Source organism: Engystomops pustulosus, chromosome 6 (genome assembly GCF_040894005.1).
Source record: "Engystomops pustulosus chromosome 6, aEngPut4.maternal, whole genome shotgun sequence".
Classification (NCBI taxonomy): domain Eukaryota; kingdom Metazoa; phylum Chordata; class Amphibia; order Anura; family Leptodactylidae; genus Engystomops; species Engystomops pustulosus.
The window spans coordinates 134,402,231-134,425,233 of record NC_092416.1 but is presented as its reverse complement, the minus strand read 5'-3'; the positions used below and the strand labels follow the sequence as shown (position 1 = coordinate 134,425,233).

The following is a 23,003-nucleotide window of genomic DNA, read 5'->3' as shown; positions in this document are numbered from 1 at the left end:
CACCGCGTGTTGTTCTTTCTATTGATCTGTATGAAAATGGCCTTCGTATTTGGGGTGCTGGCCCTTTCTGGCGGCCAATGCAATCCGCAGATGTGGCAGAGCAGTTGGTAATAAGGTACTGCTGTGTTGGGACTTTGATAAATGGGTTTTGATTGTAGTTTAGGCACTTGGTCTCTGAAAGGTTCACCACTGCCCTAAGCTTGGACCAGCACCTCATTTCACAGACCAACCATATTGCAGAGGCATATAAATGCATTTTACAAGGTTCTGCTGTGAACGCTCACAAATGTATGATAATCTCCAGGACCAATACCGAACACTGTAAAGTTTTACATGGCCAAAAGTTCTGACTCCCTTTTAAAGCTTTCATGGATTAACAGTTGTATAACAGAGTTGAGCCTGATTGTACATTAGCCGTATGGACTGTGGGCAGTTCAATAATAGATGGTTTTTTGGATACTGTAGCAGTTTTCTTGCCATTTAACTGAGGGAGGTGTATAAAAAGAGCTGGCGGATGGACCTGTGCAGAGTTTAGTCCAGTCTTGGGATACGTGCCATGTAGAGGAAGGGTGGTGAACCCTCCCCTCTCCATAGCGATGCACAGTGCCATAACGCTGGGAAAGATGGGTCCTGTCCCATCTTCTCCCTGTGTATTGTGCTTTAAACGAGGCACCATATTGCTCCGTGGGCCTATGGGGGACTTGTGTATGGCCGCAAGCTTAAGCTACGTTCACACGACTGTAGCGGGATGTATGTACGGCCGCAAGCTTGCAGCCAGACATGGGTCCCCCATAAGTTGGCAATGGGCGTACGGAGCCATACCGCGTGTCCTAACCTGCGTTGTGCATCTCTATGGGGAGGGGTCACCACTCCTCCTCTTAGCGCCAGATGTATGCCCTCCCGGTTACGACCCGGCAGGCATACGTTCGAGTGAATGTGGCCTTATTCTGCACCAAGTCAAGCATGCTGGGTGATGTATCTGGAGAAGTTAGACAGGTCTGAAGTACAAATCCACAGTTAAACTAGTTTACATCTGAATTTTCTTGTCTATGCCCCCTTTCCCTGAGGCCACGTTCCATTTTCAGACATCATCCCCCCCACCCCCCAAAAAAAGTCTTAACCTCAAATGTTGCACACAGTACTTTGGGCACAAATTGAATGTTGAATGTGAACCTTGATTTAATGGTTTGCTATAGTATAAGTAACAAGAGCAGTAGTGCCTATATCACTTTCCAAGTTCAAAACTGCACTGAGTACTTAAAGGTGTATTCCAGGAATAAGCATAATTCATCTGCAAATGGATCCTTAAACTATAAGCTGAAAAGGAATTAGTTAAAAATTTTCTCCCCTTAGCAGAAACGTGCTGCTCACATACACTATAATGAAGAATTAAAGGGGATGTCCGAGTTCTGGAAAAAAAAAAAAAACTAAAGGTGACCGGGAGAGGGCTGCTTAACCCCTTAAGGACCAGGCCCTTTTTCGTTTTTGCGTTTTTATTTTTCACTCCCCACCTTCAAAAATCTATAACTTTTTTATTTTTCCGTGTACAGAGCTATGTGATGGCTTATTTTCTGCGTAACAAATTGCACTTCGTAGTGATGGTATTAAATATTCCATGCCATGTACTGGGAAGCGGGGAAAAAAATTCTAAATGTAGTGAAAATGATGAAAAAACACATTTGAGCCATTTCTTGTGGGCTTGGTTTTTACAGCTTTCACTGTGCGCCCCAAATGACAGGTCTATTTCATTCATTGGGTCAATACGATCACGGGAATACCAAATTTGTATAGGTTTTATGTTTTCATACATTTACAAAAATTAAAACCTCCTGTACAGAAAAAAATTCTTCATTTTGCCGTGTTCTTGCGCTAATAACTTTTTCATACTTTGATGTATGGAGCTGTGAGTGGTGTCATTTTTTGAGACTTCTGATGACGTTTTCAATGCTTCTATTTTTAGGACTGTGCGACCTTTTGATCACTTTTTATAGAATTTTTTCTATTTTTCAAAATGGCAAAAAAATGCCATTTGCGACTTCGGGCGCTATTTTCCGCTACGGGGTTAAACGCAGTGAAAAACGGTTATTATATTTTGATAGATCGGGCATTTTCGGACGCGGCGATACCTAATGTGTTGATGATTTTTACGGTTTATTTATATTTATATCAGTTCTAGGGAAAGGGGGGTGATTTGAATTTTTGTTTTTTTTAATATCATTTTTTTTTTTTTTTTTTTACTATTTTTCAGACTCCCTAGGGTACTTTAACCCTAGGTTGTCTGATTGATCCTACCATATACTGCCATACTACAGTATGGCAGTATATGGGGATTTTGCATACCATCTATTACAATGTGCAGATTGCACATTGTAATAGATAGCCTCGATCATGACAGCCTCGGATCTTTGTGTGATCCCAGGCTGTCATGGCAACGGATCGCCGCTCCCCGGTGACGTCACGGGGAGTGACGATCGGAGCCAAGATGGCGGCGCCCATGCGCCGCCGGCTCTTTAATGCCGCCGGCAGCTTTGCCGGCGGCGATCAAAGGGTTAACACCCGGGTGTTAGCGACGGGCGTTTGCTTCATTATGAAGCAAATGCCCGGTGAGTATGAAGAGGGCTCAGCCCGTGAGCCCTCTTCATACTCCCCCATGCGCAGTAAGACGTAAGGGTACGTCTTATTGCGCTATGGGGTTAAGGACGCAGGGTTTTTCGGCTGATTTCTCGCTCTCCAACTTCAAAAATCCTTTTTCATTTTTACGTGTACAGACCTGTGTGAGGGCTTATTTTGTGCGTAACAAATTTTGCTTTCCCGTGATGTTATTTATTTTAACATGCCGTGTACTGCGAAGCTGAAAAAAAATTCCAAATGTGGAAAAATTGAAAAAAAAACGCCACGTTCTTGTGGGCTCAGTTTTTACGACTTTCACTCTTCGCTCCAAATAACATGCCTACTTTATTCTTTGGTTCGGTGCGATCGTGGTGATACCAAATTTATATAGGTTTTATTGTGTTTTAATACATTTTCAAAAATTAAACGAATGTGTACAAAAAGGAAAAAAATTTTTTTGCCATCTTCTGACGCTAATAACTTTTTCATACTTTGGCGCACGGAGATGTGTGAGGGGTCATTTTTTGCGAAATGAGGCGACGTTTTCATTGCTACCATTTTGAGGTCTGTGCGATATTTTGATAATTTTTTATTTCATTTTTTATGTTATGTAAAAAGGTGTAAAAGTCGCATTTCGGACATTTGGGCGCCATTTCCCGCCTCGGAGGTCACCGCCGGCCGTAACCGTTTTTATATTTTGATAGATCGGGCATTTTGGGACGCGGCGATACCTCATATGTCTGTGATTTTTACTGTTTGTTATGTTTTATATCCGTTCTAGGGAAAGGGGGGTGATTTGAACTTTTAATATTTTATTATTTTTTTTTATTTTTTAAACTTTTTTTTTCTTTTTTTTTTTCACTATTTTTTAGACCATCTAGGGTACATTAACCCTAGATGGTCAGATCGCTCCTACCATATACTGCAATACTACAGTATTGCAATATATGGCATTTTTGCAGGTCATACATTACAATGAGCCACTGGCTCATTGTAACGAACCTGCATAAACCATGTAGCCTCGTGTCAAAAGAAGACCCGAGGCTACCATGGTAACCGATCGCCGATGACGTTCGGGGGCGTGGCAATCGAAAAAAGATGGCGGCGCCCGCGCGCCGCCGTCTTTTAAACGCCGCCGTCGACTTTGCCGGCGGCGTTTAGAGGGTTAATAGCCGCGATCGGTGCAAGCACCGACCGCGGTTATTAGCGGTGGGGGTTTTGTGCAAAATGCAAAAACCCCCACCTCTGTATGAAGAGGACTCAGCCCGTGAGCCCTCTTCATACATCCCTTATACCTCTGCGCCGTAGAGCTACGGCGCAGAGCGTTAAGGGGTTAAAGTCCTACTTACCTTCCGGTGCCCACCAGTATCCAGGGCTGCTGTCGCTCCGGTCCGGGCGCCATGTAACCCAACATGGTCGCCGGAGCAGCGCAGGACTCAGCCTCCGTCCCTATACACAGCATTGTGTATGGGGCCGGGAAGGTTGTCGGGTCTGGCTGGAAGCTGAGTCCAGCACTGCTCCGGCGGCCATGTTTGTTTACATGGCGCCCGGACCGGAGCGACAGCAGTGCTGGATACCGGAGGGCACCGGAAGGCAAGTAGGACTTTTTTTCCACAACTCCTTTAAAATGCTACCGGCCCTTTAATCAGTCTGTTCATTTTCTCCGTGCGGAGCAGATAGAGAAGATGGCTGCTGGTCACATGCCCACATCACATGTCCTGCAGGTCATGTGATCACCACTGTTTGGCTGTAATCTGTTAGTTGCTGCGCAGCAAGTATGGCTGGTGTCGTGGTGAGACATCATCTCACTGGAGCAATGTGCAGTAATGGTAGTTACACATCATTACTATGGTAACAGAGCATGACAGCTCTGTTATGGCCTACTTTAGAGAGGCCATAACATTTTGAGAATCATCAAATGTTTAATATTTAAATGCTATTTTGTGACTAATTACATTGTTATATTCATTTATAGATTATTTTGTATCAGATGTTCATATTCCCAGAATACCCCTTTAAGTGTTTGATTTCTGGAGGTCCACCGTTTGGGACCCTTGGTGATCAGAAGAACAGAGGACTGAGCGTGGATAAGAGTCTTTCACCTTTAGTAGTGTCCATGCTGCACCCTGTGAAATAAAGGTGTAAAATCAGGGACAAAATCTCACACTGGTAAGTAGGAATTGATGTTTTAAAGGGAACCTGTCACGAGGAGACCTCGATTTTAGCCCTCCACACTTCCCCATAGAGCATTGCATGTACACTGCTAAACATCTTTTATCGCAAGAATCGGCTTTACAGAGAAAAAAGATAATTTATATTTTACCTTATATTTATATTTACAGTGTCTCATTTTCAAATCAATATTACCGCCCCTCATCCGCCCTTCGTCTTCATTTGAACGCCCCTTGCTCGGCCCTACTGTTGACGTCACCTACTCACGTCCCGCCTGCTTGCTGCAACTCTCGCTGACCGCGTCTGGCATTCTTGCGCCTGCACGGTCAGCATAGCTTGTGCTGTGCGCACAGACATGCGCAGATGAAGCACTGCCGGGCGCAAGGTCCCCGAATTCATCTGTGCATGCGCCACACTACCTAGGGCGAGTTGTCAGCGTAGTGTGGCGCATGCGCAGATGAATTCGGGGACCTTGCGATAAAAGATGTTTAGCAGTGTACATGCAATGCTCTATGGGGTAGAGTAGAGGGCTAAAATCGAGGTCTCCTGGTGACAGGTTCCCTTTAAAGGAAACCTACCACTTCGGATAGGGCTTCTAAGCAGCAAATGCCATGCTCCAGCTCAGGGTGAGCTGGTGCCGGCGCTTATCTTCCTTATATTCTTAAACGGTTTTAAAGCATTTAAACGCGAAGTAGCTTCCCCGCACCGTGGTCCGTGCTCGGCGCACCATGCGCGCGTCCACGGCGAGGGGAAGCTACTTCGGATATAAAGATTAATAAAGCGTTTAAACTGCCCTATCCGAAGTAGTGGGTTTCCTTTAAAGAACATCTACCCCCAAGATGAAGGATTGTAAACCAAGCACACTGACATACTGGTGTGTGCCCCCTCTGGCAAGATCTGTTCTTCTTTAAGCTTTTTATGCCCTTAATTTTAAAAAGTCTTTTAAAATTACTTAAAGAGCCTGAGGGGCTCTGGGCTTCCTAGTTGTTAATGGAGCCTTGAGCTTATACGGCTAATTTGCATAATTTTTAAAGCTTATATCCTTTACGCTCTGCGTTGTACAGATATAACTCTTGCTTGTAAAATTTGCCAGGGATTTGTGATGTCACAGCCTCACTGAACCCTTTCTCAATAATAAGGCTAGAAATTACCAATATTGGTAGTGTTTTTAATTAGAAAATCTCTGGCTGTAATGTGTGAATGTATGAATACTGTCAGTCATGTGGTCTATTACTTCTGCGTTCACTATCTTTGCAAGGAAACTAAGCAGATGCCCAATACAAAAATGGCGACTTCCGACCTGATTGACGACACAAAGGTCACTGGCATCACGTGACTATTCCAAGCGCTCTGATTCGCTGAAAGTTAAACCCGGCCAGTCTAGTCGTTTCGCGGGGCATTGGTTTTTGCAAGAGTCGTCCGTGTGATGGAGCCCGAGGTTTTGAGTTTTACAATCCCTATTGAAAGTAATAAAATCGTATTTGTATGGAGGATCACAGCGCAGCTGCCGGAGGGAGACATTTACGTGAGTCTTGTCTATATTCACACTGTAACGACTATGTGACATGCGCAGTACTCTAAGCGGGCGCTCCCTCTCGCGCATGCGCACGGTAATGCAGCCGCATATTAGACGCATCCTATGACGTGGTTATGATATAGTCACATGGACCAGTATAACTAGAATAAAATGCAAATTACTTTGTTTTGTATTGATCTTGCTTATAAATCCGCATCTGTTATGAATTCAGCTCATTCTGTAACTATAGAAGTAATACATGAAAACGCCCAGAAAATGTAGGGTCCAGTCCTGCAGATTGTTGGGACAGTCCATTGATATCCTGCAGATCTGTGGCAACGCGTCTGCGTTCACTCTCTTTAGTTGCAGTGAAGGTCATGTGACACCGCGCTTGCGATTGGCGTGCTGGTTCTCAGTACGATGGCAAATACGCTTGCGGTCGGTAACCAGCACCCGGTGTCTTGTATTGTTTAACCCTTTCTCACAAAGACTCTTTTTTGATAATTGTGTTTTCATTTTTCACTCCCCACATTTAAAAATCTATAACTTTTTTATTTTTCCATTTAAAAAGCTGTATGAGGGCTCGTATTTTGTGTAACAAATTGCATTTCTTAGTGACGTTATTTAATGTTCTATTGCGTGTACCGGGAAGAGAGAAGAAAATTGCAAATGCAGTGAAATTAGCAAAAAAAACCACATTTACGCCATTTTCATGTGGGCTTTGTTTTTACGGCAGCTTTCAATGTGTACCCCAAGTTACATGCCTTTTTAATTTTTGGGGTTGGTACGTTCACAAGGATACTACATTTATATAGGTTATTATGTGTTTTAATACTATAAAAAAAAAAAATCAAACCTGTAAAAAAAAAAAATTCATTTTGCCATCTTCTGGTGCTAATACCATTTTCAAACTTTGGTTTATGGAGCTGTGTGACGTCATTTTTTGCAAGATGAGATGATGTTTTCATTGCTACCAATTTGGAGACCTTGCGGCCTTTTGATCACTTTTTATACATTTAGTATATGTTGCAAAATGGAAAAAAAAAATGGAGTTTAGGACATTTGTGTATTATTTTCCATCAAGGGGTTAAAAGCAGAGAATAACTGTTATATTTTGATCAGACATTTTCGAGATATGTTTATGATGTTTATTTTTATATCAGTTCTAGGGAAAGGGGTTGATTTGTTTTGACCGTTTTAAAAATAATATTTTACTATTTTTCAGACTCCCTATGACAATGTCTCCCAACCTTTTGGGGACCGGCTGCACCCAATTTTTTTTTTAACATAGTCCCTGGAAAATAAAATTGTGTGCCCTGCAAATAGTCCATATCAAACCCCAACCCATATACTGTGCAATTTACTGCAGTTCAGATTTAAAATGCCCCCTTTCCTGCAGCTGCCCTTTTTCTGTATCCCCCTTTTAATGATTTAATAAGAAGATGGCTACAGAAAAGGGGACATTATAATTCCCCTTTTACTATACCAACCCCACACACCTTGTCTTTGGGCTTTTAACTGTGAGGAAAAAAATATACCGGTACATACCACATATATGCAAGTATAAGACAACCTGATTATAAATCAAGGTACCTAATTTTACCACAAAAACTGGGAAAACATGGCCTGGAGTAATGCAGCCATGTCGCCATCCTCATCATAGCGGGGGGATCCGGGCAGAGAGCATAGACGTGCCTCTGCCCGCACTGCCGGTAATATGAGATGAAAAGAAGCAGGAGCCACGGATGAATAGGAGCGTCGGAGAGTATCGATTTTTTTATTTTTTTTTTCTCGCCGGACTGTGGCAAGGCACCACTGGCACATTGTAATAAATGCCCAGATATCATACAGCTTCGGGTATTACGAAGACCTAAGGCTGTCATGGAGACAGATCACTGCTCCCTGATGACATAATTGGGAGCGATGATCTATGCCAATATGGCCACGTGCCAGCAAACCAAAACTAATCAAAGGGTTAACACCCACAATCGGTGCCAGCACCAATCGCAGGTGTTACCGGTGGGTGTTTGCTACAATATGCAGCAAACACCCTCCTTGTATGGAGCTCGTGAGCCCTCTCCACATATGGAAGTGCATATGCGATCAAGCTGTGCCACTCCTATGACAATCATGGAATTGAAAGTTTGGCAATGGTAGGGGCTAGAGAAAAGTGACAATGAGTGGGGAAGAACATACCCAGTGATCATATATAGCATCTGACCAACAGTATTGTCTATACAGTCACTGTATAATGCAGGACGAGGAGGTGGTGAATGATGCAAGGACAAGGATAATGCTTTCCTATATTTCTTTCTTTGTAGTGCTCCATGCAGAAAGTCTTCTCTCAGTTTGGGCCTCTTTACTCACTGAAGCTTTTCCCCAATGCTAGTGTGGCAGAGCCTGGTTACTATGCTGTTATTAAATACTTCTCCGCCCAAAGTGCCAAGAGAGCACAGGCCACGTGTGACAAGAAGAATCTCTTCCAGGACACCCCTGTGAAGGTAATTTCTGTGTCTGGATTTTGGTGATGTATACAGCCTGATGTACCGTACCACATCTGGGATTCTTAGGTATTCATCAATAATATTACCAGGGATGTTATAGAAATACATTGATTTATCTTGACCTGACTACGAATTACAAACTATCCTAAACCAACGTTTTTTATCTATTTGCTAGTCACTGAAAATAGTCAACCAGATTTTAGGCAGATCCACTTTTACCTCTGCATTTCTTTATCTAAATGCTCCTTAAAGGGGTTTTCCCCCAAACAAATGTTAGGCCCTATCAACAGAATCACGAAAACGACGGGTCCCATGTACCTCCGTCAGACTAATGGAGCAGACGGCCGCACATGACCGTTCTGCTCCATTAATCTGTGTGGAGCTGACGGAAATCGGTGCTTGGCAATTTTCATCAGCTCCTCAGAGATTAATGGAGCAGAACGGTCATGCGCGCCCGTCTGCTCCATTAGTCTGACAGAGCAACAAGGGGTCCGACGGAGGTACGTGGGACCCCTTGTTTTTGTTATCTGTGGGGGTCTTATCACTGAGACCTCCACTGATCATAAAGTTAGGCCCTATCCGTGGATAAGGTCCTAAAGCTGTATGCAAATGAGTGTGTCATGAGTTCCCCTATGTTGCTGAAAAGATGACATTGTAGATGAAGTAGATGATGATGACACACAATAGGAGGACTGGTACTTTTGGTTGGATGAGCACTTTGCCACGTTCCCTACTTCTTTCTGGCTTTGTGTGTCTGTCAGTCGTGGTATAGATTTGTTAGTCTTCTAAATAGGAGTCATAACTGATAGATCACGGGCAAGCACAGGGCGGGAGGAGGAGTGAGCGCTCTTCATCCCTCCTCCCTCCATAGGCAGACGAGCCTCCACGCTGCAATTCTGCATATAAATATTGTGGAGCCGTATACATCTGTGGGGGCCGAGATCAGATCATGGTTCCCATAACGGCCATCTGAATGCACCCTTAAAGGGGTTGGTCACTTTACCTCATGTTTTTGTAATGTTTGTGTAAGTGTCAGGGTCAGGATATTAGTTAATTTACCAGTATACATCTATTAATAGTTCTGCGCGGCTTTCTTGATATGTAAAGTGAAGCCTCCTGTCTTTTACCTCATCAGCCAGACATTCCTGTCCATAAAATGGCCACAGATGCAGGGTCATGTGATCTCTAACTGTCCATGAATAATCACCAGGACAGGACTGTCCGGCTGATGAGGTAAAAGACTCGAGGCATCAGTTTACATATCAAGACAGCAGAACAGTGCACAACAATTAATTCATGTATAGTGCTAAATTACCCAATATCCTGCTGCCCTTTAAGTAGAATTGAAAAAACCCCATCTGCAGCTAGTTCTGTGAAATGTAGACATTAATCAATCAAGAGACCGACAGATTTTGGCTAACACCTCCCACAATGTATCCCATTTTCCTCCTCTTTCTATATAACAAGTGCTTGTCTGTACCTCATTTTGATCTTTTCTCCTGGTTTATGAATTATGCTATATAAAAATGTGAACATATCCTCATTTGTTGTTAGAGTAAGCAAGAGCTTTTACTAAATCCAAGTAAACAGACAGGGAATGTCAGCCAAGGCCAAACTATCCTGAACCGTTAACCATACATATAGGTTTGGAGAATAGTACATTGTAACTCAGAATCAGTCCAGGATAGGTAGTGTCAAAAGTTTTTACAGGCAGTCCTCGGGTTACGTTCTTTAGGTTTGTTCTTAAGTTGAATTTGTAAGTCAGAGTTGTATATTTTACAAATTTTTTTTGGTCTCTGTGACAATTGAATTTTAAAAATGTTAAGTTGTCATCAGAACCAGGAATAACAATAAAGCTTCATTACAGACACCTGTGATAACTGTTACAGCTGATCATTGTAGCCTAAGACTAAATTAGCGACATCCAGTGGTAACTAGGGGTCATCTGTAAGTCGGGTGTTCTTAAGTAGGGGGGCCGCCTGTATAAAGGTGGTGAAAAATTACCATGATGCTACTTACGAAAATATATCATAGTTAACAAAAAATTTAAAGTGATACTGTTAAATGCCTATTTATTGTATTTTTCTGTACTTATGCAAAATAGGTGCAAATATGTGTGAAGCAGAAAGGATTTCCTTATAAGTCCCTGGAGCTGTACAGCCACAAATGTCAAGAGCTGGCGAACCACTACCTGGGGTTCAATGGCTGGTCCAAAAAAATCATTGCTGTGAGTAATCCTTTGTTGAATGGGATGGTCCATTTTCCATAGTGTCAACTGAGGGACCATGTGCTCAATTCTAACGCGCGTCAGAGAGAGACCTCTCCCATTTACAGAATTTAGAATCTCACTTTTGTCTTAAGTAGCTGAAAAACATGGGCATAAATAGAATTGACTGGACCCCATAACAAACAGTTGTCTGGGCCCCCCTAACTGTATGTTGTGGTGTGCCGATATAATGGGCACCACGGTGGACACTTACCCCTCATGGAGGAGCAAGCATCGCAGCAAGCAATGATTTGCTGCTGATGTCCATGGTGTCTGCCGGATGTGGGATACATCTTTTTCTTGTAGATATATGGCCCATGGTTCTTTGAGGATGTATAATGACCTGTGCGGCTGTTCCACCAGTTCTTTTTACATCCCTCCTTGGGGAACATTGTATATACTGGCCCTCAGATGTCTCCCTTAAATGTTTTCCCTTTCCCATATGTTTGTATTTTTCCCCTTCAGCTGCAGAATATAACTGGTCTGGATGAGGACCCCGAGGAGGAATCAAAACCAGAGGAAAAAACAAAACTTCGATATCTGTGTGTTGTGGAAGTGACCCTTCCTTATCATGGAATCCGCAGCAGAGGAGTTGGTGTGGCAGAAGCAAACATAGAAAAGCACAATGGTGAGGAAGAATACGCACATCTGTGGGTTGCAAATCTATTAAAATCTACCTCACATCTTGTCAGAGAAACCCTCTCCCCGAGTCATATTTGAGCTTCACTCAGGCTGCTGAATATTTCTCTTTGCTCCCTCCTTGCCCCCTCCTTTTTGACATGTACTCTCCAACTTAATCTTGTGTAGTCTACTCTTTGCTGTGGAGCCCCTTCCCTCTGTTGTAGCTTCTGTTTGAATACAACATCAGTTTCTCAGGAGGGGAGGCTATGTTGTGTTCATTAACGAAATATCTCTCACATCTGAGTGATCCAAGTCTAGCAACAATCCTGAACTATAAATGCATTTTCCCAGTCCTGTTGCTATTAAGAACATACTCATAGATATCGTTACACAGCTTTCCATGGCTGCTTCCTAACACTGTCTCTGTTTTGTCATGGTCTAAACTGCTAATAGACCCCATTTTAAGGACAACTTATCTGTATTCCATATAGATCATTTTATGGAGGTCCCTTTTACCAATATCCACTTTGGGTTTCCACTTTGGACCCTCTGAATGCTTAAATCTTTTAGGGTGCTATGTAGTGGCTGCTATGCATGCTGCATGGCTGTTTCACTCACGTTCCTGATGCATTGATTATTTTAATTATATCACTATCACCTTTATAATTATTCTCCATAATAGGAAATTTTCGTTTCCGCTAAACAAATTTACGGGTTTTGTACATTACTACTAATAATTCTTATGCCAAGTCTAGTTTTACTTATAAAGTAGCAGTGTTTAGCACCTACTAGTGATGTCCTAGTAATGGTGGTAGTGTATGCTAGACTGTAGATTCAGCACACACATGACTGAATGATGTACCGTTATATACGTTCATATACTCTCTAGGTTTTATATTGTGTCTTTCTTTCAGATCCATTGGAATTTATATCCAAGTCTGGGAAAGTACAGAAGTATTCCGAACAAAGGGCTGTGTCTAACGCTTTCCAGAAGATCCTGTTGGTGGTTTTTGGTAATAAAATCTTTTGCGGCACATATATCTTTTGTTTTGCTTGGCTTTTAACTCTCTTGTTTTGGGACTTTTTAGGTCCATGTGCAATCCATTCTCCCTACAAATATTGTGAGTTGTCTGCAGTGTTCTCTGAGTTATCACCCGATTCCAGAAGTGGAATCTGCAAATTTTTTTAAAAATCGCACATCTTGGCACAAAACATTACTTGCCCTTGGCAGGCATAGGAAATAGCTGAGAGCTGTCTTTGACTTTTTGAGACTCAATAACAAGGATGTATTAAAAGAGAAACACTCCTAATGTCAGAGGTTACCAGGCCACATATCTAATGGATAGTATGGAGGAGAAAAAGTGCGGGAATGGTGCTGTCATCAAGCCATTAAGGTAGTATTAATGCCTTTTATGTAGAATCCTTTTCCATATGAACAGACTGCTGCTGTGGCTCCCGCACTTTTTCTCCCTCACATTAGCTTCCCTGGACCTGGGTGCTGAGGGCTTGTCTGGCTCACATGAGCTATACAATGCGATGATATGCCTTTCCTACTTGTCTCCAAGGTGAGCGCATGGATAGAAAAGGTCTGGGTAGTGTTCTACTCCACTACACCTTTAGCATACTACTCAAGGTGCAGCTTCTTGTGTTTTCGTTCTATCTACCATCACAAATAAGCATGGATAAACCAGGGGCACTTACTTTTAGATCCAGGCATTGTGATTGTGGTAATATTCTTATATATGTTATCCAGGGCCTCCTTCCTTCTAAAATCATGGCTTTTAAATTCATGCCAATGAGCCGGAAGGGCTCCTGGGGGAATTACCCATGTGCGGGAATTATTCACGTGCGCCGGCTGCAGGTCCGCAACAGCTTCAGAGCTGTTGTTGACTTGGTGCCGGCGCACGTTAAAACAGAAGAAACCCTGCCCAAGGAGCTGTCACGGACCTGCCGCATGAAGATGAGGTGGAGCTGCCCAGGCTATATACTTAAAATGGCTGGGAGGCTATACATTACAGTGGGTTGGCAGGCTATATACTACAGTGGGGTGGGATGCTATATAATACAGTGGGCTGGCAGGCTATATACTACAGGGGGCTGGCAGGCTATATACTACAAGAGGCTGGCTGGCTGTATACTACAAGGGGGTGGGAGGCTATATAATACAGGGGGCTGACAGGCTATATACTACAGGAGGCTGACAGGCTATATAATACAAGGGGCTGGCAGGCTATATACTACAGGGAACTGTCTGGCTATATACTACAGGGGCTGGGTGGCTATATACTACAGGGGGCTGGCAGGCTATATACTGCAGGGGCTGCCAGTCTATATAATACAGGGGGCTGTCTATATACTACAGGGACCGGCAGGCTATATACTACAGGGGCAGGCAGGCTATATACTACGTGGGCTGGCAGGCTATATATTACAGGGGGCTGGCAGGGTGTATACTACAGGGGCAGGCAGGCAATATACTACAGGGGCTGGCAGGCTATTTATTACAGGGGGTTGGCAGGCTGTATACTACAGGGGCTGGTAGGCTATATACTACAGGGGCTGGCAGGCTGTGTACTAGAGGGGATCGCAGGCTATATAGTAGAGGGGGTTGGCTGGCTATATACTACAGGGGCTGGCTGTCTATATACTACTGGGGGCTGGCTGTCTATATACTACTGGGGGCTGGCTGTCTATATACTACTGGGGGCTGGATGGCTATATACTACAGGGGGCTGGCTGGATATATACTAAAGGGGGCTGGCTGGATATATACAACAGGGGGCTGGCTGGCTGTATACTACAGGGGACTGGTAGGCTATATACTACAGGGGGCTGGCAGGCTATATACAAAAGAGGGCTTGCTGGCTATATACTGGGAGGCTTATACTCGAGTCAATAGGTTTTACCAGTTTTTGGTGGTAAAACTAGGTACTTCAGCTTATACTCGGGTCGGCTTATACTTGAGTATATATGGTAAGTGCCCCTGGGTTATCATACTTGATTGTGATGGTAGATTTCCTTTAATGGAGGAGAATCTATTGAATCCTCCTGGCACATATGATTACCTAGAAGTCCTAGGTCATCTAAGCAGCCTTAGTGCTGGTACTCTTTCAGAGGAGACCTGTACTATACTGGGGTTCACTATAAAATCACCTACGTATCCTAGCAGGAGCAGACCTAGGCCCACATTTATTAACGATTCGGACCCTGTTAAAGGTGCACCTAAAAAAAAAAAGGTACAGACTTTCAGAGCAGTTAGGGGCGCACCAGATTAATGAAGACCATGCGCAGTATTTAATAATCTCTGCACATAGTACAGTTTGCACTACTTTTGAGTATTGATCGCATTAAGCATAATGTTGGTAATGTAATACAACAATAGAGAATGAAGTGAGTAACAAAAGTGAGAGCTATAATTATAAATTAATATTTTATTTATTGAACACCGATTGAAACACAATTCATAGGGCCACTTGTATATATGGTGCCCTTACAAACATACTGATCCGGGAACAATACAGGCGGTCCCCTACTTAAGGACACCCGACTTACAGACAACCCATAGTTACAGACGGACCCCTCTGCCCCATGTGACCTCTGGTGAAGCTCTCTGGATGCTTTACTATAGTCCCAGACTGCAATGATCAGCTGTAAGGTGTCTGTAATGAAGCTTTATTGATAATTCTTGGTCCAATTACACCAAAAATTTTGAAACTCCAATTGTCACTGGGGCAAAAGAAAAAAAATTGTCTTAAACTTCCATTATAAAATATACAGTTTCGACTTACATACAAATTCAACTTAAGAACAAACCTCCAGACCCTATCTTGTATGTAACCCGGGGACTGCCTGTACTTGTCATGGTATCGGTAGACAACCCATCCCCCTAGATAAAACAATAGTAAACTACACATAGAATATTGCCCTATGGAAAAGTATTACAATAACAGTAAGCATTAAATATCCCAAATAACAAAGTGAACAATATAGCACATACAACAGCGTTACTCAAAACTCAGTAGTCTGTGCACAAAGGGGATTGGGGGCGACAATGTAATGTTGGTAATGTTACTGCATTTACATAGGTATAATGTGACTTTTTTCCAATACAGACAATGGCAAAGTTGCTGTGGAATATGTTGCTGGTGAAGATGATACAGTGGACTGTCTAACAGAAGAAGAACTTCAAGGGCTTATACAGGTGTGATGAATGCACCACCATGTATTGTACTCAGTATGATATGTTTTTACCTGTAGGGTCATGTGAATAAAACACGGACAACTCCTTGTGATACCATAATTTATAACTTATTCATACACCAATGCACCCGTATTGTATTGAATGTACCATTTGTATCTATAAATCACTTTATAGTGAAGTCATCTAGGCTCTTTTGTGTCATCTCCCTTGGTGTTATTATAGACAGCATGTTTTGTATTACAGGTCAATGACTTCAGTTGGACTCCCCTGAATCCAGGAGGGGAAGACGAAGAGGACTGGACAGAGTTCACCTTTCATGAAGACTCTTTGGTAGATTGATGAACATTTTAACCAACTTAGTAATTTATTTATTTTTTTGACTCTGTAATTACAATAAATGTGTAATGTTATTTTTGGAATTTTTGCTTTCTTCGTCTTTTCCTCACGGTGGCAAATTGCAAACGTTATGCAGTAGTTTGAAGTGAAAAACAGATACTACAGGGCATTCCTGATTACAAAGATCAGTCTGCAGGAAGTAGCTGTAGTAACTAATGGCAAAATTTACAATCCATGAATTGTCAAATACATTACCTGGTTTAGTTAGAATTGGTTTTTAAACAGTCCTCCTCATCATGCTGTTCACATTTTGACAACAGTTGAGTGACAGTAGAAAAACCAAATATAAATTGGGATCTTTGCTTGGGAAACTCCACTCAAAAATCCCTATCGGGAAACATGAAAGGTCCTTGTCCCTCATGTTTCCCGATACGGATTTTTGAATGGAATTTTCCGAGCACCGATTCTATTTTACATTTGGTTTTTCTGCTGGAACGAGTACAAGTGCACCTTAAACAATCTCAAAAGTTGATGTATGTGGAGTTTGGGAAGACTTTTCTTCGTGGCACTGCTGCTCCTCCGCTAAGTATTCCAGCTAAGTTGCATAAAATTTTATGTATGTAACTTGACAGTACCTCACCATTAGAAGGCTTCAAAAAGTATGATCTCAGTCTGAAATGGCCGCTAAGCTTAGAGTGTCACAGAGCGACATCATCGGTTGCTACAGAGAAACTGGATGAGTCAAAGAATGTCATAGAAGTGGACTTCTTTGTCCTAATTGTGAACAATGCCCCACAGATGATGAATACCACACAGCTTTAGGCGCATGAAGGGTGGTGTTTGGCACCCAGGGGTAACAGAAGACTAATTGAAACCATTTACATCAGCATGGTACCGGACCACACCTTTAGGCACAGGTGTCATCATCTCAGGGGGAATCTGGTGAGGGATGAGGGACCATGTGGACTCGATGAGGAAAGTCAATTCCTGCTGAGCAGAAATGATTGTAGGTATGGAGAAATTCAGCTCATCTTGTATCAGTTAGAAAGTTCCAAGAGCACGAAAAAACCCTGCTGTCAGGGCAAACAAAATCACAATAAAATATTTGATCCAACTCAGGTCCAAAACAAAGATTTTTTTTTTAATCTTTATATCAGCATCAAGAAAAGCATCCAAAAGTTACATGCAAAAGTCAGCACTTTGCAGACATTTTTCTGTCCTTAATTATGACTTGATTAAAAAAATTCTTTGTTTTGGACTCCTGAACTGATCACAAATATTTTATTCTGAGCATAAATTCTGCTTTACTCTTGTCACCTTGTGGTTGTGGTGTTACAGTGTTGACACGTGTGCCTAGTCAATGAAGAAATGCCCTACAATTTGTAAATGGTACAGTGACAACCCCTACAACTGAATAACATCATTTATACTTAGCCTCTTCATGAACAATGCAGGCCTAATTTTATCTGCATAGATGACAATGTGCCTGATCATTGAAGTCACATCATTGGCTACCTGCTGCTGGAGACTGTAGTACCTTAAATGGATTTGCCAGAGCTGCACCAATTCTCTGGAATGCCCTACCCTGGTTTATCAGACTAATACCCAACCCCCAATGCTTTAAACATTCTCTTAAAACTCATTTATTTAGGCAGGCCTGTCACACTCACTAACTGCATGCAATTTTAACTTTTTATTAACCAATTCTGGGTATTCCCCCGGAAAATGCTTCTCGGCAGTTACACTGACTTTGGACTTTGTATGTAGATGATGGCTGATGGCTGGTTTAAGCACTAGCATTTTTTTTATTTATTAAATTTGTATTCCATCTCTGTATAAAAATGGCTAGACCATCATACAAGCTCTTATACCTCTTGTGTAACCCCCTCATCCCCAGCGAGCAGGGCCTGTAATCACCATTACATAACTTGCTGATTAGTGGGGGTCTCCGTCTGCTCCATAGAGATGAATGGAGCTGAACGGTCATGGGCGGCTGTCTGCTCCATTAGTCTGAGGAGCGGCGAGGGGTCAGTCGGACCCCTTGGTCTGAGCACCGATCATCACTTTAGGCGCTATTCCGTGGATAGTCCCTAACTTGTCTTTGTGGGAAAACCCCTCTAAACGCCCAATTTTCATGATATAATATCACCAAAGTATGAAATTTTCATGTTTTCCATAAATTTCTCCACGGAATCAAATAGCCCCCCCCCCCTCCCGTGTAAATGTTTTGGTCAGGGAGATTTACTTGTTTTGCCCAATATTTACACAGTATGAACTTAGACTTGAAATGTACCTTGTGATAAATACAAGGGTTGGTACATCTTTATACACTTTTGTCTTACCTTGCACAACCTATTAGTTTGTCTATGTAGATTTTTTGACACATCTAGAGTCGCTAATATGAGAAAGGTGGGTTGGAACACCCAGCCCCCACATAGATAGTCTGATGGCAGAATCATCCACTACACAATTGATGGAGCTAGAAGAAAAGAGCTGCCTCCATTGTGTAGCAGATGCTTTATTGCAGACTCCCTTCTAATCAGCAGTCTTGAGCATTTAGTTAGTAATTCTCCTTTAGTGACTTCAATTTGAAGAGAAGCCCTAGAGTCCTAGTGTATATCCATGTAGTAACTTTGTAGTTGCAGCAGGGGTGTGTAATCTTTATACATTAAATTTGCAACCCATTCTTTAATGCAGTGAACACGTTTAAGATTTCTGCATGTAATTCTTTTTATTATTACATAACAATGTATAAAGACCTGTACAAAGACATCAGGAACAAATCATCTTTGGTCAGGAAATATAATAGTCACATAACATAAATTCCAAATATTCCCAAGCAACTGACAGTAAAATGCAGCAGGTTACTTGGCGACTTGTAAAAGGGCAGCCATTTTTAGGATTCTTCTCTGATTCCTTTAGACCATACAGTTGCTCTCCACAAACCTCCGACACTTCATTACTTTCAGGTAAGTCTCTACTTTGTGCATGTCTTTCTTGAAGCAGGACAGAAGACCATAGTTTTTAATACGAGCTTCATCATCGATGTCCGGATGGGGGTCAAATTTGTCGTATGTGAAGGTCAGGAGGCCGAAATTACGTGCATTTCCGTCATCTAGTTCCTGGTTGTAGTAAAGAAATAGTTGATGAACTATAAAACTTTACGGAAGTATTTTACAACCAGGGATCTCAAGATTTGTGGTACCATCAGTGGTTCCACAGAACACATTCCCAACAAGAACTTTTTTTTTCAATTTTATCCTAAGGAACAAGAACTAACTTTGACCTTCTCAAAGTCATAGTGGAGTTTAAAGCTTACCCTCATAAGAGCATATAATCCTTCTTCCAGGTCTCTCAGTTTCTCAAACACAGCAGTCCCGAGCAATTGGTTGGTAAACAGTCGATTCAGCGATTGAACTGGGGTCATCCAAGACTGAATGAGGGTTAGGGAGAATCGGAGGAGGTCCATGTCCTGTAAGAAGTACTGGTTAGGAACTGTGCTAGCAGTGTGGTCATGGTGGGATACTGCCAAACAGTTTGTATACAGTATACAGCAGAGGAAGCACTTACTGATCTCTGGTGAGTGTTGTCCTTGTCAGTTGGTGCTGGAATGGTCTCTGAGTAGCAGAACATTGCATAGGAGTTCTTATTGGAGTATCTCTTATCTTCACGGATGAATGTTCGTTCCTGAAAGATGGTGAAAGGCGATGCATAAATGTTCCATGTTTAGATTTTTAGTGTAGAATTACATAATTAGCATAATTTGTGGATCTTGCGTCTCATCTCACCATTCACTATATGCTCAATATACATTACATACACTATATATTGCATCCTGTTTGGATACACACTGATCGAACTTGATTTGATTCAACCCCTTTGAATACAGATGTTTTACTGTACAAGTGGCATTTTGTGGATATAGGTAACATAGCGTTTACAGGTTTTTGCTTATGTTATTTTATTGGACACATTCTCTTATGCAATATTTAAAGGGGTATTCCTATTTCAGCAATTATTTTTTGAATCAGGGTCGGCTCCAAGTTTCAGTAGGTCCCTGGGCAACAGAGCTTCAGTGGGCCCCTTTGCAGTGAACTCACGTGGTGGCATTAAAACTTCTAAAACAGTCTACTGTTCCCTAAAATATTCCCTAGTTTATCAACCCAAAAAGCCCCTCATGGTTATTTTATAAAAAAAAGCCTCCCTCACCCCCATGAATTCCTTATGTACAGCCTAATGTGGGCCCCCCAGCAGCTTTGGGCCTAGACAATTGCCCAGGTATGCCCAATGCTGGAGCTGGCCCTGCTTTGAATAATGAAAAGTTAGACAATTTTCCAATATACTTTCTGTATCAATTCCTCACAGTTTTCTAGAACTCTGCTTGCTGTCACTCTATCATAAGCTTAATTGTTTACTTCCAGTGCACAGAAATCTCACTATGGCCACACAGGGGAACAGCCTGTTATAACATACAGCTCTGATTAAGGGCAGTGCCCTTGTATGACTATGGTCAGATTTCTGTCAACTCGAAGTAAATATAGAAGTTTTCTATGGAATGACAAGAAGCAGAGATCTAAAAAACTATGAGGAATTGATACAGAAAGTATATTTGTGTAATTTATCATCATACAAACAATAAGATTAATTTGCTGAAATGGGAACACTCCCTTAAGGAGACCCTGCTGATCCACCAAGTCTTATTTATTTGAGTATATGTATCGAGGTTACTTAGCAGTCGGTTCTCTTTTGCCATTCCGTCTTTTTCTTGCAGTTACTTCTTATTGAGCCTGTGATTGGCTGCACTCTGAGGAGGGACAGAGCAGCATCCAAAGCTGAGACGGGGGGTGTGTCTTAGACTATCTCACACTCTGTCACAGATCTCGTTCATCTAACATAGATGCACATTGTGCAGTACTTACGTAGTCCCTGTATGTATCTGTCACAAACTGGTGAAGGTGTTGTGCCCTGATGACCGCATTATTGAGCAAACTGGCCAGAGGTATCTGGGGGAAAGCACTAAACCCCGGTGGGCTTTGAAGGCAAATGATGAGCAACAGTCCAAGAGAGGAACATAATCCTAATATAAAGAAGAGGCAACAAAGGACCTAGTTATCAGGAAGTAATACACCCTATTTCTACAGCAAGAATATTTTTGCATGTGATTTTCTTTCCTTTATAAAAAAAGAATATATTTTTTTCTGTACATTGAAACATTTTAAAATATGTTTTCAAATAATGTTCTCAAGTGCGCTAAGCTTTATTATAAAAAGTTAATTGATCAATATACATACATATATCTCTGATGCTATGTTTTTATCTGCATTGTTAGTTCAGATTTTCATTACCAAAAGGCCCCATGCACACAACCAATGTGACCGAACTGGCTTTTAATGGAGAGAGGAGGGGTGAGGAGCTCATCCCTGCTCCTTCCTTCACATGGCTGCATACGTTTGTGTACATGAGGCCTTATAGAAACAGGAAAACAAGGATAATAGCAGTGCTGGATCCATCACATGATGGGCACCAACAGCGCTTGGTATATATCATTATAATCAGGTCCATTGTGTTTACTTTACAGTGTTTATTATTTAATAATATGCTGTTCATATAAATCACAGTGCATTGTTTCAATTTGTCAATAGTGCATATGATACAAATAAACTGTGTAATATGCTTTATTATAGAAATATGCTCCTGTGCCCTTCTTTCTCCCCTGCCTTTCTTGTAAGCAATTTGTGTAAATCAGCTTTATGTCCTGTATCTGCAGACTGCTGAATTATAAAGGAACCTGATAATGTTTCTAATGATGATACAGGAAGTCCCTGGATAGTCTAATCTTCTTACAGGGTTGCATTATCAAGGGAAATATTATCTATTTATGTAAAGAGTTAATCATTAGCCTCCTTATCTGTCTGAAGCGGGTGAACTTCAGAGAGCTCTCAGATATGCTGCTAACTGCAGGCGAAAGAAACAGAAAGAAACTGATTTTCAAAATGTATACTACAAATTTTACTAATATCACCTGCTGATTAATTACTGAAATGAACAAAAAATTGCTTCAAGGTTTAGTTACCTTTTAAAGGCTATATGTGGTACTGCAGCTCAGTCCCCTGTACATGAATAAAGCTGAGCCGCAGGACCAGGTCTGAAATATATCGGATATAAAAATCTTTACATGTTCCTTTAGAAGACTCTTCTTGAAGACATACCTGAAGCCATTGCTTGCTGGTTGTGGAGCAGTTGGTCTCAGGAGGAGAGAGGTCCGCAGGTCGTTGTGAATGTAAGGACTAGGTTTGCTTTTGGTCATTATATATAGGTAAAGTAATTCATAGGCATAAAATTCTATGACGATCAAGTCAACGCATACATGTATGAAATGTTTCTCGTGTAACAATTATTTAATATGGATAAAACTTTGTGACATTTTTCTTCGTACACACATCTCTATGGATTGACTGTTAACAATATTTCTTCAAGCTCGTATTACCAGTTGCATTATACAATTGATAGAGTGGCTTTTCTGTGAATACTATACAGATAGTTGCAGAATAATCATTATTTCCAGGGTGATCCATTAATGCATTACATGACACCTATACCCTGTTTATTAAATAGGCAGTAATCCTCCTGGCCTTTGACTACACATCCATTCTGAATATTAATATAAGGGACAGACGTACAGGGTAAAGTAGATTCTGCAGGAGACCTTACTCTCACCCCTAAACTATTTGTTCTTGATGAGCCTCCATACACTGGCTTCACACTTTCATGTTTTAT

The 23,003-nt window shown here is 41.8% G+C and overlaps 2 protein-coding genes across 5 annotated transcripts; one reads left to right on the top strand and one right to left on the bottom strand.

Moving 5' to 3' along the window:
- Positions 1-4,328: 4,328 nt before the first annotated feature.
- On the top strand, positions 4,329-16,309 carry RDM1 (RAD52 motif containing 1). Of its 4 annotated transcripts, XM_072111130.1 has the most exons (9): positions 4,329-4,439; positions 4,586-4,779; positions 6,041-6,307; positions 8,620-8,799; positions 10,907-11,029; positions 11,534-11,696; positions 12,604-12,702; positions 15,802-15,890; positions 16,134-16,309. In XM_072111130.1, exons 3-9 carry the CDS (start codon positions 6,209-6,211, stop codon positions 16,227-16,229), a joined length of 849 nt encoding a protein of 282 aa, XP_071967231.1. In that variant the 5' UTR covers positions 4,329-4,439; positions 4,586-4,779; positions 6,041-6,208; the 3' UTR covers positions 16,230-16,309. The 4 variants fall into 4 exon arrangements, with proteins under 4 accessions (XP_071967231.1, XP_071967234.1, XP_071967233.1 ...); XM_072111133.1 differs by lacking the exon at positions 6,041-6,307; XM_072111132.1 differs by lacking the exons at positions 4,586-4,779; positions 6,041-6,307 and having other exon boundaries at positions 4,351-4,439.
- A 2,689-nt stretch (positions 16,310-18,998) lies between these two features.
- On the bottom strand, positions 18,999-22,501 carry LOC140066080 (somatotropin). Its single transcript, XM_072113633.1, has 5 exons — positions 22,436-22,501; positions 21,146-21,303; positions 19,797-19,913; positions 19,546-19,698; positions 18,999-19,348 (listed from the first exon to the last, which is right to left on the bottom strand). Exons 1-5 carry the CDS (start codon positions 22,443-22,445, stop codon positions 19,145-19,147), a joined length of 642 nt encoding a protein of 213 aa, XP_071969734.1. The 5' UTR covers positions 22,446-22,501; the 3' UTR covers positions 18,999-19,144.
- Positions 22,502-23,003: the final 502 nt, after the last annotated feature.